Consider the following 17,154-nt stretch of genomic DNA (forward strand, 5'->3'; position numbering starts at 1 on the left):
CATTTAAATAGAGAAAAAGATTTTTGTATGTCATAATGAATGTGTTGTAAAGCACATGCATATAGATTCAAACTCAAAATTGAAATTAACCTTGGATGTATCTAAAGAAGTAATTTTAATTAACCCTTTTATCTCATAGTTAGTATGCTTGATGTGCTAAAGGACTTACATTAATAACCCAGCAGCTGCTTATATGAGAACAAAGAATTATTTTTAAGATTAGATTTTGGTATAAAATGACCGTGCTATGGATTCACTGACAGGGTGAACTGTTAGAAGTACAATGCAGTGTATAACAAAAGTAGTGGGCTTTGTTGTTATTTTTAATTGAAAAGGTTTGATACCTCTTCGAGTTCTTACATAAACAGGTACGGTGTCACTTCGCTTTAGAAATCTGGTAAGACTAATTTTGAATAGAAACAGAATTGCTAAATGTGTGTGTATGTCACTGCTTTTGAAGACTCAAAAGCAACATTTGAACTATATAATTGACCAAGGTCACTTCATGTCCACAAGAAACAATAATACAGCTCATCAATCACTGTATCGTGATTTAAGTACTAATTGCTTTAAAAATACTGATTTTTTTTCAAGTTTTGTGAAAGAACTTGTAAGAAGATTTTGTGTGTTTTGAAAATCCGCATCTTTAATTTTTAAGATTTTTTCTTTCTTTTTGGAAAAATATGGTCCTACCAAACCAGACCCAGTGAGAATAAATTTGGAGATATAGTCAAATAAAAGATAATTTTAATCCACTTAATGAGAATCCTAAATCAAGCTTAACGTGGCATCTTGATAGGCTAGGAACTTCTGGATATCAAAGGATTACTAGAAGAGCAGAAAAAATCAGTAGGTGATGTGATTGACTTTGTTGATTAACATAGGAGCATCTCTGCAGACCGTCTACGTAGCCCAAATGTCCCACTTAGCTCACTGTCCAAGGTTTTGCAAATAGCTTATTGACTGAAATATGCCTCTGACTATACCTTGCACCTCAGCCTAAATATAGACAGGAGTAATATGAGAAGAACTGGTCTGCTTTTGTCATACGTTTTCTTGCTTAATGCAGAATAAACATTACCAAGATCAAGGCATATCAGTTGAAGACCTACTGAAGGGTTAAGATTATGTGCCTCTTCATTAGGAACAAACTGATATCTATAAGACCAAGTACTACCTGTGTGTCTTAGCAGCTGGATGGAGATCAGACCTGCAGTATGATGGGAAGACTCACAAAGAGAAGCTGAGAACATGCCTATGAATTGGGAGGCCACACTTCCTCTTCCAGAAGCTCTGGGTTTCGTCTTAGCCTAGCTAGAAGAAGCTTACTTGTCCCTGTTTCATGGATGTAGTCCTCCTCCTGTCTCCATGTCTTAGACCGTTCCACCCCACTCTGGGTTCTCTAGCTCCTGTTATTGCCTGCTAATAGAGCTGCAATATAAAGAGCTGTTTCTTCAGGATGTTTCAGGTGTAGGAATTCCCAGTTATGACAATCAGAAAGGCATTGGCCGTTGGCAGAGGTGCTGGGTGTTTTTCTGCCATAGCACCAGCATTTGATTAAGAATTTGGTTAAGAAGAAATGGGACTTAAAATAATAGTCATATTTCATAGGACTTTTAAAGTCATAGTTTCCTCTGGGTTTTGTATGTTGAAGATAAAGGTGGAAAGTCACAGCAAAAGTAAAAGAGAAGGTAGGAGATTTTGTTGGCATGGGTAAAAGGGAAGATCTGAAATCCTTGGTTACAAAGGCTCTCCTTTGGTATCCTCTCTCACTTTAATGAGGAGGTGTGAAGGAACTGAATACTGAGGGCGTACTGAGAAGGATCTAGCTGGTATTCTGAGTCATTTGATTGACTATAGAATTTGAGTTGTCCCCACGTGGTTGCATAGTATGTGAGAATCAGGAGATGGTAGTGAGAATCAGAGAGGAAGTTTGGAGGTGTCTTCTACAATGTTGATATGATGAAATTTTCTGTTTAAACCCTTTGAAAGAGATGTTATTTGTTTCGTTTGTGCCCTGTCAAAAGGGGCATGACAGAGCAAAGTTGGAACCATCTAGAGAGAGGGGAGGTTTCGCCCTCCGCTGAGACCTGCTGAGCCTGCTCCGAAGTGAGATGGTTTCAGAGCACAATGGCATGGGCAGGAGAGTGAGGGTGAGGGTGTACGATGCAAGGAGGCTGGAGTGCCTGGAGACTGCAAAGCTGTTGAGAAAGACAAGAAACAGGTACAGGGTTGGCCATAGAAGTGACAGTATTTGTGTGGGGATCCAGTGGACGCTATCTAGAATTTGTTGCAATTCTAACAAGTTCACTGAGTAGGAAACTAAAGGCAATTATGAGAACAGTGTCTGCTTGCAAGGGCGCAATGGGCAGGAAAGATCTGTTTTGGTTGTTCCTTCTTGCTTAGTCATTTTGAGTTTTCTTTATTTAAAAGCCAATTAATCTAGTTCATTATATAGTAAAACCCCCTGCTTTTTGTTTAAAAGCTTTATTGGCTTTTTGAGGTACTCATAAGAAAAAGATCTAGGCAGTTCCATTTCAATAATATGTCTGACTCAGATTCTCATCCCATCCATCTTAAATCCATTTTCTTTCTTTAATCACCTGCATGCCGTCGTCACAGTTCCCAGGCTTGGTTTACTCGTACGGTAGTTTGCAGTTTGCACTTTTTAGATACCTGTATGTCTGATAGACAAGGCGAATTACATTTCTTTTGTGACTCAAGCACAGGTGGCTGTACCCAAGAGAATGCTCACTTGTGTCCTCACTAGCTTTTAACCAACTCAAGATGTTTACTGTTAGTGAACTAAAGTGGGAGACTGTGAGGATGGAGAAAATGCATTACTCTCTTTCTGCGACACTAATGCTCTTCAGTCTGTTGCTTAGCAGACCAATTTTCATATGCTTCTAAATATGTGGAATCAATTTACTTATGATCATTGTATCATTAATGTAACCTGAAATTTTGGGAATGTATGACAGATGTGTCCACCGGTGCCCTCCAACCAAGCCATTACTTTGAAAGTAGTTTGGTGTTTACATGGCTAGAGACATGACTTTAACAGCTTGGTTCGGCAGAGAAAATATTGTTAGAAAACAGAAGCTCATAAAGGAAATTTGCACATTTTTAACGTACATAGCAATGTATTTGAAGGTAGAAATAGATCCAAATGTCTACACATTGGATATAAATGTGTGTTTGAATGAAAATTCCTGTTTGTATAGAGGTGACTATATTACAAGTAGCTCTCAGCTGGTTAAGATTTAAAATGAGCATTTAATGTTAACAGAATACATTGAATTGTAAAAACTACATTGGTTCTAGAATACATATTTTCATTGCAGACTGCCTCTTTATAACAGTCTTCCCGTCGACTTCCTACCTTGTCCTCTCCTTGCCCTCCACTCTCCCCATGTTTTAGGCATCATTTTCTGATGACATCCTCACTTTGTGTTAACATGGGGAGTAAAATAATATGTTGATGGCTTGGATTCCTGTTGGTATTCTGATGGTCCCTGAGTAGAGAGAGTGATGTGCTGTCACTCTCGTCATAACTGTCCAAGGTTGAGAATTGCATTAAACCTTTCAAAATATATTTTTACTTTCATCTGAAAATGAAAAGAAGTTGAGTAAAATCCAGTTTACATTTGAGCTGGGCTGCATACTCACTTACGTATATGAAATTAAACTTGGTTTCCTAAGGATTTTTATCTGTTAATACAATTTTTGTTTCTGCTTTATGACAATTATCATATATGGCTTTTTTTTCTTTTTCTTTCTTTTTTTTTTTTTTTTTTTTTTACTACCACAGTTTGAAGTGAGAGCATTGAGTGAAATTAATTTGCCTTTGGTTGGCAAGCGGTAATAGTGGTACTTCAACAGCTGTTTGCTTTCCTGAATTGTCCTTGGTGCTGGAATTGCTTTTGTATCAAAACAGCGAAATGTGTTTGTAGGGCTCCAGAATATGGAGATAAATTTAGCCTGTCAAATTGATATTATTGGGGCTTTTTTGTGCTGTGTTTCTGGGAGTGGATCCTGACTAACAGTGCTTTAATTCCAAGCTGTGTGTGCTGTTGGACACCTTACAGGACTGTTTGTGGAGCTTTTCTGTTTGATTTATGACCTTGCCTGTATGGACTTCTGATCAGATTTTATTCTCATTTAGTGCAAGAGGGGCTAATTATGAAAGTGACAAAGACTCTTTCATTGTGCTAAAGCTTTTTGAATGACAAAAAAGGGGCTTTAAATTACAATGAACTTTAACAAGGCATTTTCACATTGAAGTGATACACACTCTACCACTGATAGAGTAATTCATTTTCAACCCTTTCTGATTCTCTAAACACATTGTCTCACAAGATCAGTAATTTTTTACCTCTCAGGCTAATGAAGAGTGGATGGTGGACCAATGAATTCTCTTTTTGCAGAGCTGTTTTGACATTCTTAATTTTTCTTAAATATCAAAGAAAGGACAAAGAGCTGTGATTTTATTGCATTAATATTAATAATCATTTATCTGCCAGAAAAACATTTAAATATCACTTGACATTTGCAGAGAGAGATTAATGTTTAATTTACTACAAACATGGAAATACTTTGAAATAAAAGGAAATGCTTCTGGATTTGGCAAAATGAATAAAACCTAACAAAATTAAGACAGACATTCAGTTATAATAAAACATTCTAGCCATAGTAGAAGACAATAATATGTTGGTGCCATCTAAAATGTCAATATTAAATTATCACTTCTGATTGAAAAAATAACATCACCTGGACAGTTTTTTAAGGTCTAATTTAAACTTTAACTAAACAAAGATAAATGAGAGTAAGCAGTTTTCTGTTACATCTGTGTGGGTACAATTTAAGAAGGTCTGCTATAAATTCTATCAGTGTTATAAAAACAAACCAAAGTAATGTAGTTCCTTGGTACTGCATAATTATATGTAGTATGTTGGAGTAAAGCTAGGCTATGAACAATATTGGCGTTTTATAATTATTGGTAAGACTGGAAGTCAAGGAAGGCTTCCAGAACAGGGTGGTGACTGGAGGAAAATCAAATAGCAAGGCACAAGAATCAGAATATTATAGAAGTGAAAATACAGGAACAACTTCCAATACCTACAGAAGGATCAAAATGCAGTATAATAAGGAGAAAAATATGGAAATCAGCTTATTCTATAAAAGCACATCAGAGTAGGAACTACAGCAGAGGAGCAGGTGAACAGTGAAGTTGTGTATCAGTCTAATCTGATGAAATGGCTTAAAATGTACCTAGGCAACATGAAAGTCTATCTGTAAATTTTATCCTGGAGATTATATTATACGATTTTATTGCTAGGCAATAATGGGATTAATGTATTGAATGAGAATAACATTTCTAGCCCCCAAACTGTTTTTGTGTCTAGATTGATAATGTCATAGAGAACTAAATTCAGTTTCGTAATAAACTAAAATAAGACTGTTTCTTCTGCAAAAGCTGTATATAGGACAGATACCATTCACATCCAGTATTTGTACTGAAGGAAATTTTTGTATAAGATACAAAAGGAAAGTTTTAGCTATAAAATCACTAATTTGTTAGTTAAAGAAAGTTATTATTCAGAATCCATCTCAAAAAGCAAGATTATTTTAGAAGACAGTACCTTGAGCCTTTCCATTAATATTCTTCTCTTTAATAAAAAAAAAGGTAAATTTATTTACAGCTCTGGTGACTTTGGCGAGGTCCTTGAGAATATAATTTAACTATAGGTCTCCAGACTGATCGAAGTTTCTATCAATTAATTTTCCATAAGTGGCAGTTTGTAGTTATACTATGGAAGGATTCTCCTGGAAAAACGGTGATTCCGTGTATCAGGCACCAAACTAGGCTAAATGCAGAATTACAGCATTACTGTACAGTAATCAATCAACTGGAATATCCTCACTTGTAGGATGAAAGAACTGTTTTACCTTTTGCATTACAAGAATTCTTAGGGCCTTTGCAAAATGATGACTATATTGAGTAGGAATCATTACGTAAGTAGGGCTACTGTAATTTACTTAGGAATAAAGAATATGCAGCGTTTAACATTTGTAACCATTTATAACGTGTTGCTCACACACCTGTGATGTCTAGGCAGCGGGTAAATATGGGAATGTTTTACATTCAAGGCTATAGGTAGCAACAGATTTCGATGCTGTACGTCGAGCATCGGGCCCTAACAAAGTAGATGTTTAGAGATGCGTTTCTCCCTGCTGCACACTGGTAATGGTACATCCCACAGTGGCACACTAGTTCCGTGGTTAAGGCTGCAGACATTGTTATAATTTATTTATTAACTTATTAATTATTTATTTAGGATAGCACCCATTATATGCTAAGTGACTTCCAAACAGAAATTTCTCCAAATGCTTTTCCTTTAAGAGCTTTGCTTTGAAAGATGTGATACACATGCAGTCAGGAGGTACCCATTTTCATAGCATATACTTTGTTAAAGAGAGCTGAGTTTCGTGACACTAATGCAAAACCTCTTTGTATTCTGATTTTCCTTTAACAAAGGTTCACTGCCATGGATAAATAACTGCCCATCTGTCATTGGAGGCCTTCGGGGAATTGATAAAGAGGGAGCAGAGAAATCATTAGTGTACTGTGTTTCTGGGGAAGTGGTGGTTTTGGGGTAGTGGGTGTGCAATGGCCGTCTTAGGGCGTGGGCCTCTGATTTTTAAGCATTCTTGACACTCCCTACTAAATGGATGCGTTGCTGCTTTACTGCTGCCAGTTTCTGTATTTACATGATTTTGTGACTTCATTTGTAGAGTTTATGCTGCAGTCTTGGGCTCTGCTGATATTTTTTAATTCATAAGAATCTCACAGATGCGGGAGAAGGAGTCAAGAGGCTGGCTCCATTTTAATCCATCCTTTACAATTTCCCTACAGAGTGAGCATTGACATTTTATTCTTTACAGCTCCAGGTTTTTAGGTCCTTTAACTGAAAGCATCAGTATTCATTGATAAGGGCAATTTTGGAATAAAGCTCTTTGGTTGCAAGTGTTTAAATATCAATCTCATTGAATTGAATTCCTTCAGCAAGATTTTATTATTTAATTTCTTTATGCATTTGTAAGTCTGCTGTTTACACAATGATATTTGTAGTATATTGGGATATCTGTTGCTTGTCTATTGTGCTATTTTGCTCATAGTGGTTTTTGAGCAATGATGATCAGTAAATCTTTAGGATTACTTGTTGCTGTTTTTCGTTGTGCTCTAAAATGGTGTCACCATAAAGACTGCTCCTGTTAATGAACATGAAAAGACAGAAAATATTTCAGTTCTCCTAGTTGCTTATGTTGTCTTTCTAAGTGGTATTGCTTACTCTTCTGGATTATCTTTAAAGCAAAGTTGCAAGTGATGTAAGTAGATGGCCTTTGGGATTAACACATGCTAGAACTTTAAAATTATTTATATTGTGAAATCTGTAATAGTATCCCCATTGCAGGAGGGGCCTCAAAGTACTCCTTAATAAATTTTAATCCCTGTATTCCCCCTTCCCCCTCGCCCAGACATCATTCAAACACCAGTGATGACCAAGCAAAGTATTTTTTTCTGAAAGGAAGAACTCATCCTAAAACTATCCATTGATGACACTGTCTAGACTGCTAAAATGCGATAATTTTTTGTGACTGTTTTAGTAAAAGACAATAAATCACAGTGTCATTCTCCCCAGCTTTCTTTTCTTTGATATCCAGCTAATAAATTTGAGTTGGTTCACGCCTCTTTCCTTTTTCAATCAGTCCTTCTTTCTTAAAGGTTTCCAATTCCCTTAATTTTCTGTGTGGAAGACAATTCAATTAAGGCTTGCTTAAAAATGGCCTGGTACCTATTTCAGTTCATTCAGAGGCTGGTCCCACAACTTTCATTTAATCTGATGATTCAGATTAGCTGCAATGGGTGATAAATTCTGCCTCCTACTCTAATTCAGATAAAAGTTTTATTTTATATAACTCCTGTGGGTGTTTTAGTCTAGGCCACACTATTCATTAATATTTCTGCAATTTAACTCAATACAAAGAAATTATAGATTTATTCATTACTCTTGTTTGGGACTACTGAGAAACGGCAACTGTGATCCCAGACACTATGGGCAGAATGCCCTGAGGAAATGGGTCTAGTGCGCCTTACGTGCATCACTTGCGAGGAAAAATATTGGAAAGAGTGGAACTCAGACTGTGATCCTGAAAAGGTGCGGAAAATCAGATTGTGCTCTCATTGGTATGAATTAGGAGCAACACCATTAAAATCAATATCGTTGCACCAAAAGAAATAGGATAGTTGGAAAAGGCAAGAACATTTCCAAGTTTTGGGTTCACTGCTCTACTCCATATTGTTGTGGAATCAGTTGGTAGTGAAACAAACAAACAAATGGAGACCCATAACTCTTACATATCCAAAAGATCAATAAAATTTATTTTAATGCTATATTCATTGATAAACAAGAAAAGTGTAAAAGCTAGAATTTTCATGTGCCATCAGTCACAATTAGATTTTATCACATTGTCTAATTACAATAAAAGCTCAATCAGAATCACTCAGCCCCTGTAAGTTATGCGTGAATATGTGCATCGCAGTTTACCCTTTCCAGTGATGGGAGCTGGCCTTTTACAAATTGCTGCTAAGAGCTAAGATAGTCATTGTTCCCATACAGTCTTCTTCACAAAAATTTTCATGAAAGCTACTGATTTACTGTCCTTTGGGTGTCACTATTGATAAAAACTTAAAACATAATGGAAACACAGCAATTTTAACTTGCTTAATTGAGGAGGGAGGATAGAAAAGAGATTACAAGTCTGAAGCATCCAGCTTCTCAAGCCATGTGCTTTTGAAATGCTTTGTCTATTTGATAGTCTTGAACAATTTTCAAGGGTGATTTGGGTTTTGACTGAAAGCTGAGTCATGAGCATTGCTGTTGTTTCAAGTGAAACGTCAGATTCTTAAAAGAGTACCATATTGTTGAGGAGTATTGAGGTTTTTTCCCAGAACATTGATCTTAACTGTAGCAGTGTAGATATAATTTCATATTGCAGACCTTAATATGTGCAATTTTAATAATTTAAAGTATACTTTAATTTACAGGTGGTGTGTATGTGTTTTTTATGGTATCTTTATTTAAATCAGTTTCGGGAATCTTGATTTGACATATGCTTTGGGCAGGAGTTCAGGAGATGATGAAAAACAGTCACGGGTTTTCAGAGATCATCACTATTTTGTTAGATTTTTTTCCAGTTTAAAAATCAAATGCTATTTAGAAGTTGTGTAGGACTTCTCACCAAACTATTTTTTATAAATTCTTTTCACAGACAAAGACCATAAAGCCAGTGGGAATTTCCAACTGATATTCCTAGACACACTCCTTTCAGAAGATAGCTAATCTTTCACTCAAGAGAAGTTTTTACAGATCTCAGTCCCTGTAGTTCCTGTTCCATTTAGAATGTATCAATAAAATTTCTTTGCATTATCATCTCAATGTGTTTTGTGATCTTTAAGGGTGAATTCCATTGAGGGTATTCCATATTCTACATTTCATCTTATTTCGTGAAATACAGAGTTAGATGAATATATAGATTAATACTGTTTGGCTATCTTGGACTTGATCCCAGGTTCAGCTGGTGAAAATGATGTATATTCCCATCTATTCCTTGGTTGTTTTTGTTTAAAGAATTTGTATAGATTAAAATGCAGCTGCAAGTGTATTAGTGATTTTCTATTGCTTACTTGTCAAGATTTTTATTGTGTGGATGAAAAATAGTATTTCAAAACCTGGCAGCATATTGACAAAAACAGAAGAGCACTTTGTGTAATTCTCTTTTGAAAAACTACCTCTTTTAGAGACAGAGATTGCCTCAGCTACTTCCATTCATATGTATCTTGATCAATAGATTTATTGATAGCTTTTAGCTGAGATTTAATTCTTTTCTCTCCCCGGTTCACCATGGCGCTCACTTTTCTGAATTAAGAAACTAGAATTAGGCTCCTATAAGCAAGGCGTACAATATGCAAGTGCTCTAGGTGTAAAAGGAGGCATTTGACCTTTTGTTGCTAATCTGTGACAGGTGCAGGCTATTTTCTTCCAAATGGTGTTAATTTTCATGTGCAAATCCACCCCCTGAAACCTGCATTCTATATATCCACCACAGGGGAATTGGTGGTCATCACGAGTACTGTAATGGACAGCTGAGAGGGATAATCACTGATATTTCAGCACATTCACGCTTGCGACTCAGTCGTTTTTAGTGCACTTCTGTTTTCACTGCTTATTAGGGAGGCTGAAGTTAGTTATTCATTGCTGGACAAAAAAAGTGTCTGAGAAAGTTCATGTGCAGGGAACAGCACATTGTTACAAATTAGTTTCCTTTACCATTTCTGGCAAACTCATTACAAAGTAATCGCGCCCTGCGCTGAAGTGCACTTCCTCTGGGACCAATAACTGTAAATAAGCAGGGCTGCAAGCTGGCTGATAAGTTGTTGTTCTGAAGATAACGGTCCTTTTTAGCAGAGTGTTTGACCTTTTTCTTTATATTGCCTCAGGCTTGTCTAAGACCCTCAAGGTCTATTTTTCATCTTAAAATTCTCGGTAGGAAAGCACAATGTGTGGTTTAAGAAGATTTTAGGATTGCTTAACATATCTGTATTTTCTTTTCTAGCATTTTTATGATAATTGTTAGAATGCTTAGTAAGTTTAGCTAGCATTTTCTTAAGCAGGTTTTCTTTTTTGTGTAAAGTACACTTTTTATTGATGTAGGAAGCAATATACATTAATATTTTATGAGGACTAAGTGTATGGTGTGTGATTAATAAAACAGTAATGTTGGGCTTTTTTCTGACTTTTAAAGAAACTTGAAACATGCCATGGACCCCTTTCACTTCACGTTTTGAGAGCGTTGCACTAAACATTACTCTGTAAAGCAATTTAAGTAGATATAATTGAGAATTTCAGCTTGTATGGTTAAAGAAAAGTATGTCTCTTCTCAGTATGCTAAGAGTATTGAACAGAACTGTGACTGGAAATTGAGCATGTCTTAAAAACAAACCCCAAGGCTAAGTGAAAGTCAGTTTATAGACATTTGGGACTTTGATTTGTTCACATCTTCCCATCAGTTTAAAAAGATCTGTGCCAGTATTTCTGTAAAGTAAAACAACAATAGAACCCTCCCCCCCCCAACTAATTTCAGAGTGCATAGGAGAAAAAATCCATAATGGTTTGTAAAATGCTGGCTACTCTAATAAATTTCCTATTTTACTTTTAAGATATAGTCAGAAAGCCATTTGACAATGAGACGTGAACCCAAACTGAAAAAAAAATTAAACAAGAAATGTCTTAGAATGTTAATAAGTTCAGATCTCACTGCTCAATGTTGTTGGGCTTTTTTCCCTTGCAGATCCCATTACTTAATCAGTTCATTAATTTTACATGTACCTTAAATAACATTATTAATATCTAATGTTTTATAATGTTAACCCCCAAATATAACGCTAATCACAAATTATGGAGTGATGATGCTTTAAAAAATGTTGTACACTCTCAGAGATCCAAATTCTGTATTTATCAAATGGAGTGGTGGTGATTTCATGCGGGCATGAACCCAAAGTAAAGTAAAGCAAAGCTGGTATTTTAGTAGTGTGAGACTTTTTTCTTTGACTTCAAAAGAACATACTTAACCAATATGGTTATGAACAGACTCGTTTACTGATACCACAAATTACCAGACTAGCAATGTACACCAAATAAAAACTGTGATGGAAAGGGTCTTAAAGTAGTTGTATCGAGACTGAAAACTATTGGTAGGTACATTACACAAAATATAGACCTGCTAGAAAATAAAAGCAGTAAGAAGTTGTTTGCACTTATTTAAGAAAAAAAAGGTTTATTTTCAATGTTAAAATATTAAAATGGTATAATGGCTAAGTGGAATAGTGTAATCAATATTCTAATTCCTGTTTCAAAGTTTCTAATGCATTTTACTCTGTTGCCTGTAATATAATTCTCACTTCTTAGAATAAATCTATTTCCCATGATTACAGCAGCGTGAAGGCAGTCTGTAAACTTGTTAACTTTGTTTATGAGATTAATGTTGGGAAGTTTACATCCTTTCTTGGACACCAAAAAATGTTTTTCAGTGGCACTATCTGTTTTCTAAAAAGCATCCCTTAAAGTGAGGAAGTGTCTTGTTCTTACAGTTCTAGCCTTCTTTGTACCAAAAGTGCCGTCTTGTTTAAAGACATTGCTATGTGGGTTGAAATTAGGCTGACAGATTGTGAGCAAAGGCTGTGATATTACAGACAATAGTCTATTGAGCACGAGGAACTTGTTGAATTGGTTACCGAAGGCATTAGTGTTTGGTCCGGCCTATTTAGCATCTGGAAGACAGAGAAGAAATAGCGCGCTAATGAAATGTACAAATGATACGGAACTGCAAATGGCTGCAGGTGACTGTGGCAGCTGATGTGTATTTTGAAGGAGCCGGGTAAAAGTAGGCAGTTCTATAGGCAAAAAGTGATTAAATGAAATACAATAGGAAAAAACACTGCATTAAGAGGGAGGTGAGTATTCAAATCAAGTATTACAGACAGAGAAAGAAAACGGTGTTGGGAGTCCCAGGGAATGACGCACACAATGATTAAATTGTTAAAGGTTCTGCTGGATTTGAGACGGGTATATAGTTTTTCCAGAGCAGACTGGCTTGGAGTGGTTCCAGCATACCAGCTCTTCCCCGTCAGTGATTTCACTGACATTGGTACTGTTCTCCAGTGCTAGTTTAGGGATCCTATGGACTCTGTAAAGTAGTTCTGAGTGGGCCATCTGTCCCCTGTACAGTTCAGATCAGTTTGATGTTGAATAGTAGCTGAAATGTGCAATAGGTCAGAAATCTCATTTTACTGCGTTTTTGTTTATTCACTTAATCTTTTAGTTTGCTATGCCTTGCAGTACAACTTTTCAATGATCTTTGAACTTAAAATATAACTTTAATTGCTTCTATGTCCTTTTGTGGAGTTAATTCAATTAAAATTTGCACCTCAGGGCTGTGCTGCAGATAACTTAATCCATATCTGGAGCTGCTGGGATCACTGGGAGGCATGAGTACCTGGTGGTTCACAAACTGGACTTAGTCCATAGTCTGCGTTCATCCAGCCTGCTGCCTTAATCATAGAGGATCCACCAGCATCACATGCACAGCTGAGGCTGAAGTGACTCCGGGCGTCTGCACGTTCAGCTTTGTCCGGAGAGAGCTTAAACTGTGACCTGGGAGGCCGCTGGTATCCAACCGATGTGGCTGAACAGCTTGGACCACTGAAATTCTGAAACACATGACGAGTATTATTTTCCCAACATTGTCATATGTTCAGCACATTTAATGAAAAATACAGTAAAACAAAGTCCATTAGTTAAAGGTATTACAATGCAATAGCTTGATTTTACCACTCTTAGTTACTTTGGGTAATAATCTGTAGGAAATAGTAGTTTATGTTAAGATTCAAGTTCTGTTGTTGTGAATAGCAGTGACAGACTTGACCCCTGTGGCAGAAAGTGCCCTTAGGTGGGCGAGGGACTGCCCCTAAAGCCGGGCAGAGGTGGTGGCTTGCCCCTGGCTGGCTGCTGGATGCCCACCCAGCTGCTCCCTCACTCGCCCTCCTCAGTAGCACGGGGTGAGAAAATGTGGTGGAAAAGACAGGGAGATCGCTCACCGGTTGCCATCACAGGCAAAACAGGCTCTGCCAGGGGAAAACTAATTTGTTGCCAGGTAAAACAGGTTTGGATAGTAAGAAACAAAGAGAAATTAAAACAACATTTTCCCCCCACCCTTCCCTGCTCCCCAGGAAGCCTTCCCTGCCTGCAGCAAACAGCGCGGGGGGCCAGGGGGCTGCGCGCCGGCACCTGGAGCACCCCGTTCCTCCATCGTCCTCCTCGAACCCTGGTTCCCCTCAGACTTCCTCACGGCCCTGCCTGTGTGTGGGGGGTTGCCCTTCCTGAAGCGCATTTTCGCCCGGTGGCAGCCCCTCGCTGCGGGGCAGCCGCAGCCTCTCCTCAGGGAGCTCGGCCTGCAGCCCCGCCGTGGCACCCGGTACGGCAGATGACATTGTTGGTATTTGGCAAAGCTATTCTGGCTGTACAGTATTGCTGTTTTTTTTTGTTTTTTTCCCAACTATTTCATATGCCAAATTTATCCTTCAGGCAAGTGTTTAGGAACAGCTTGTTAGCGTGAAGCGGCTTTCTGCAGGGGGAACTCAGTGAAGAGAATTTTCTTCTGAAAAGAAGAATGTGGGTAGGAAAGTAGAGGATAACATTAAAAATGAGGAAGATTAAAGATGTTCAATTAGTAAAGCCAGAAACATTTTAGGATAAGGAAGAAATCCTGCAAACACATTGATGAACAGAGCTGAAAATGTTTCTTCCTGCTTCTTTTCCGCCCCAGAGCAGCAGAGCAGCCAAATTTTGCTGCTCGTGCTCATGCTGAGCAGCGTGTTACCGACCAACAGTCACAGTGACTGACATGGGACTTGCTGAGGAGGGCACTATTTGGTTCTAATAGCGCTAGAAGTAACTATTTGAACCCAACAGTGTATATCCAACCCAAAAAATATATATTGAAATACAAAAATATATCTGAAACCATAAAACCAGGTCATCTTACAGGGCTATTTTTTTAAAATAAGTATAATTCAGCATGTGAGCGAAAGCATGGCCCTGTCTTACAAGACCTGATGAGATGGATTTTGGGTTGGATCGGGAGAATGTGAAATCTTATTTTTGTAGTCTATAAATGAAATGGACAGTCTAAACCCTGTCTTTAAAAATCTTAGCACACTTCAAAGGAAAAATGCCAGTTCAGCAATTTAAAAGCACTTAGCAAGTTTTCCCAGTGCTGAACTTCATTTCTACAGCCAGTGTGGTTACTTGCTGAATAATGCCATAGGGGACAGTGTGGCTCTGACTATATTTAAAAATATTATTGCATGAAATTCACCAGGAAAAAGCTGAGGAGAAATCTTACAGTGGCTGCAAATGGTGAAGGAAAAGTATTAAGGCAGCTTTCGAATCTCGAAGGAGATGAAGGCTGGCCCATCTGTGGGGAGAGAGGGACGCTCAGAGGACTGGCCAGAGGGGCCGGGTGGAAATCTGGGGACTCTTTCATCTTAGAGGTGCTTGAACGTGAGCAGCAAATGGAAAGAAAGAAATCCGCGCAGGTGGGAGCTGAAAGAGGTGCAGAGACATTATCAGAAAAGTGAAAAAAAAAAAGAAAAAGGAAACAGTTAGAAGGATGTTAGGACACTCAGCTGGAACGCTCAGATACAAGAAGGCAAAAAGTAATTTGATTGGATAATAAAAATCCATGTTGTCTGCTTTTTGGTGTATTCATATGCATGCAGCTTACTGGTATGTATTTTATTTTGTGACTATGATTAAATCTTTTAAAACTAATTCTGAACTGTTGTAAGGCTTATTATACTTACATAGTTTAACCAACAAAGGTATAAGTTTTAAAAACTTTTCTCAGTGCAGTTCCTAGAGAGTTTGTTAGCTATCCATTAAAACACATTCTTTTTCATATGCTCTTTGTAGGTAACCTGGGACGGGTGGACCACATCACAGAGTTTGAGTATGACCTGTTCATTAGACCAGATACTTGTAACCCACGCTTTCGAGTTTGGTTCAACTTCACTGTTGAAAATGTAAAAGAATCACAGGTAAGTAATAAAAATTAGATAGTGTGATAGCTTTAAAAATTGCTGAATCCAGGATATATTTTCTTAAACAAAAAAGTTGACATCCAGGGTTTGCAACTAAAAATTTACTGTAAAATATATTTCTGTTTTTTTTGATTTTTGTAAGTAAAAGCAGGTGTCAGCATGGCTTGGTCTCACGATGTTTTTCAGCTAATACAGGAAGCAATTACAAAGACCGTATAACATTTGCCACCTAAACAGTTGTTGTATGAGTAATGGCTGCTGTAAATTTGTGTTACTATATGAAAAACACATATATGTGTTAGTACATGAAGAAGAAGTCCATCATAGCTGTTCAAACATTATCTCTCAAGCCTTAACACATGCAAAACAAGGAGGCAGCATTGCAAACAGGCGTTACTCTAGTGACTTGTAGTAGAGGAGCTGCCTGCCAATATGTCCCTTGTGGAAGAGGAGGTTTAAATGTGAAACAGTTTGATAGACAACTGTTTCACCTACTTTTAAATAATGTTTCTTTTCAGTGGAAATACCCCATGAGAAAGAAACTTCCTTGCTCTATTTTTTCACTTGTCTTAAACTAAGCCAAAAAAAAGTTATGTACTAACTCTCACACTAACAAAAAAGATTTAATTCCTCTTTTCACAGGTACCTTGCATTTTATTCTGGCGTTCTGTCTTAGTTTATCATAATCAGACAGTCATTTTCACTAAATGGAAAGAAAGCATACTTAGTAAGAGGAAGAACTGCAGAAGCTTGATATTTGTATTCCTACGAGACTAATATCTTAATATCCACCACTGTACCATTCCTGTTACAACTAGAAATCATGAAATATCTAGCTTCCTGGAGCCTGATACTTTATCAGACAGACCCTTTCCCCTACTGTGCCTTACTCAGCTATGATCAAATTATATAGTCATGAGATGAATGGGAATCTGTCTCAAGGAGGCAAAGAGATCTGCTAGAAAGATACAATATATATCTAGTGCTTACAGGATATTTGTTTTCATGGTTGTCTACACGAAAGAGAATGGTTTCACTATTAAGTTTGACTTGTGAGGTCTGTTTTTATAATGTGTGTTCCCTGTTTTTATAATGTGTGTTCCTATAATCTTTTTTTCATCTCTCCAATTTCCGTTAAAATGAGACCTGCATGAACGTAATCTAGTCTGGAACCTTTTTTAGGTCTTTGTACTAACGGACATGGGCAGTATTAGTCATTGCAGCTCAGCTATATTAAATGAATGTTAGAAATTGCGACATCAAACATACTGTGTAATCTGGTTTGTGCATTTTGATTATTTTCTTTTATGTTTTACAAGAAAATAATAACAAGGAAACCCGTACCGTTCAGTAGTGCTTAAAAATGTTGCACTAATACACAAGTAACTTTGATCACTGCATGTGTAAAAGATATAAGTCTATGTAAATAATTA

General features: G+C 37.2%; 1 protein-coding gene across 2 annotated transcripts in view; it reads left to right on the forward strand.

Annotated features, from left to right (window-relative positions):
• The window catches only part of LOC104334200 (AGBL carboxypeptidase 4), a 1,001,604-nt gene that overhangs the window by 34,641 nt on the left and 949,809 nt on the right, over nucleotides 1-17,154 (forward strand). For both annotated transcript variants that reach the window (XM_075424527.1, XM_075424528.1), the window contains one exon: nucleotides 15,594-15,718. In XM_075424527.1, coding sequence (XP_075280642.1) covers nucleotides 15,594-15,718 — 125 coding nt within the window. The remainder of the gene's footprint in view (nucleotides 1-15,593; nucleotides 15,719-17,154) is intronic.

The sequence above is a fragment of the Opisthocomus hoazin genome, chromosome 6 (assembly GCF_030867145.1).
Source record: "Opisthocomus hoazin isolate bOpiHoa1 chromosome 6, bOpiHoa1.hap1, whole genome shotgun sequence".
Lineage (NCBI taxonomy): Eukaryota > Metazoa > Chordata > Aves > Opisthocomiformes > Opisthocomidae > Opisthocomus > Opisthocomus hoazin.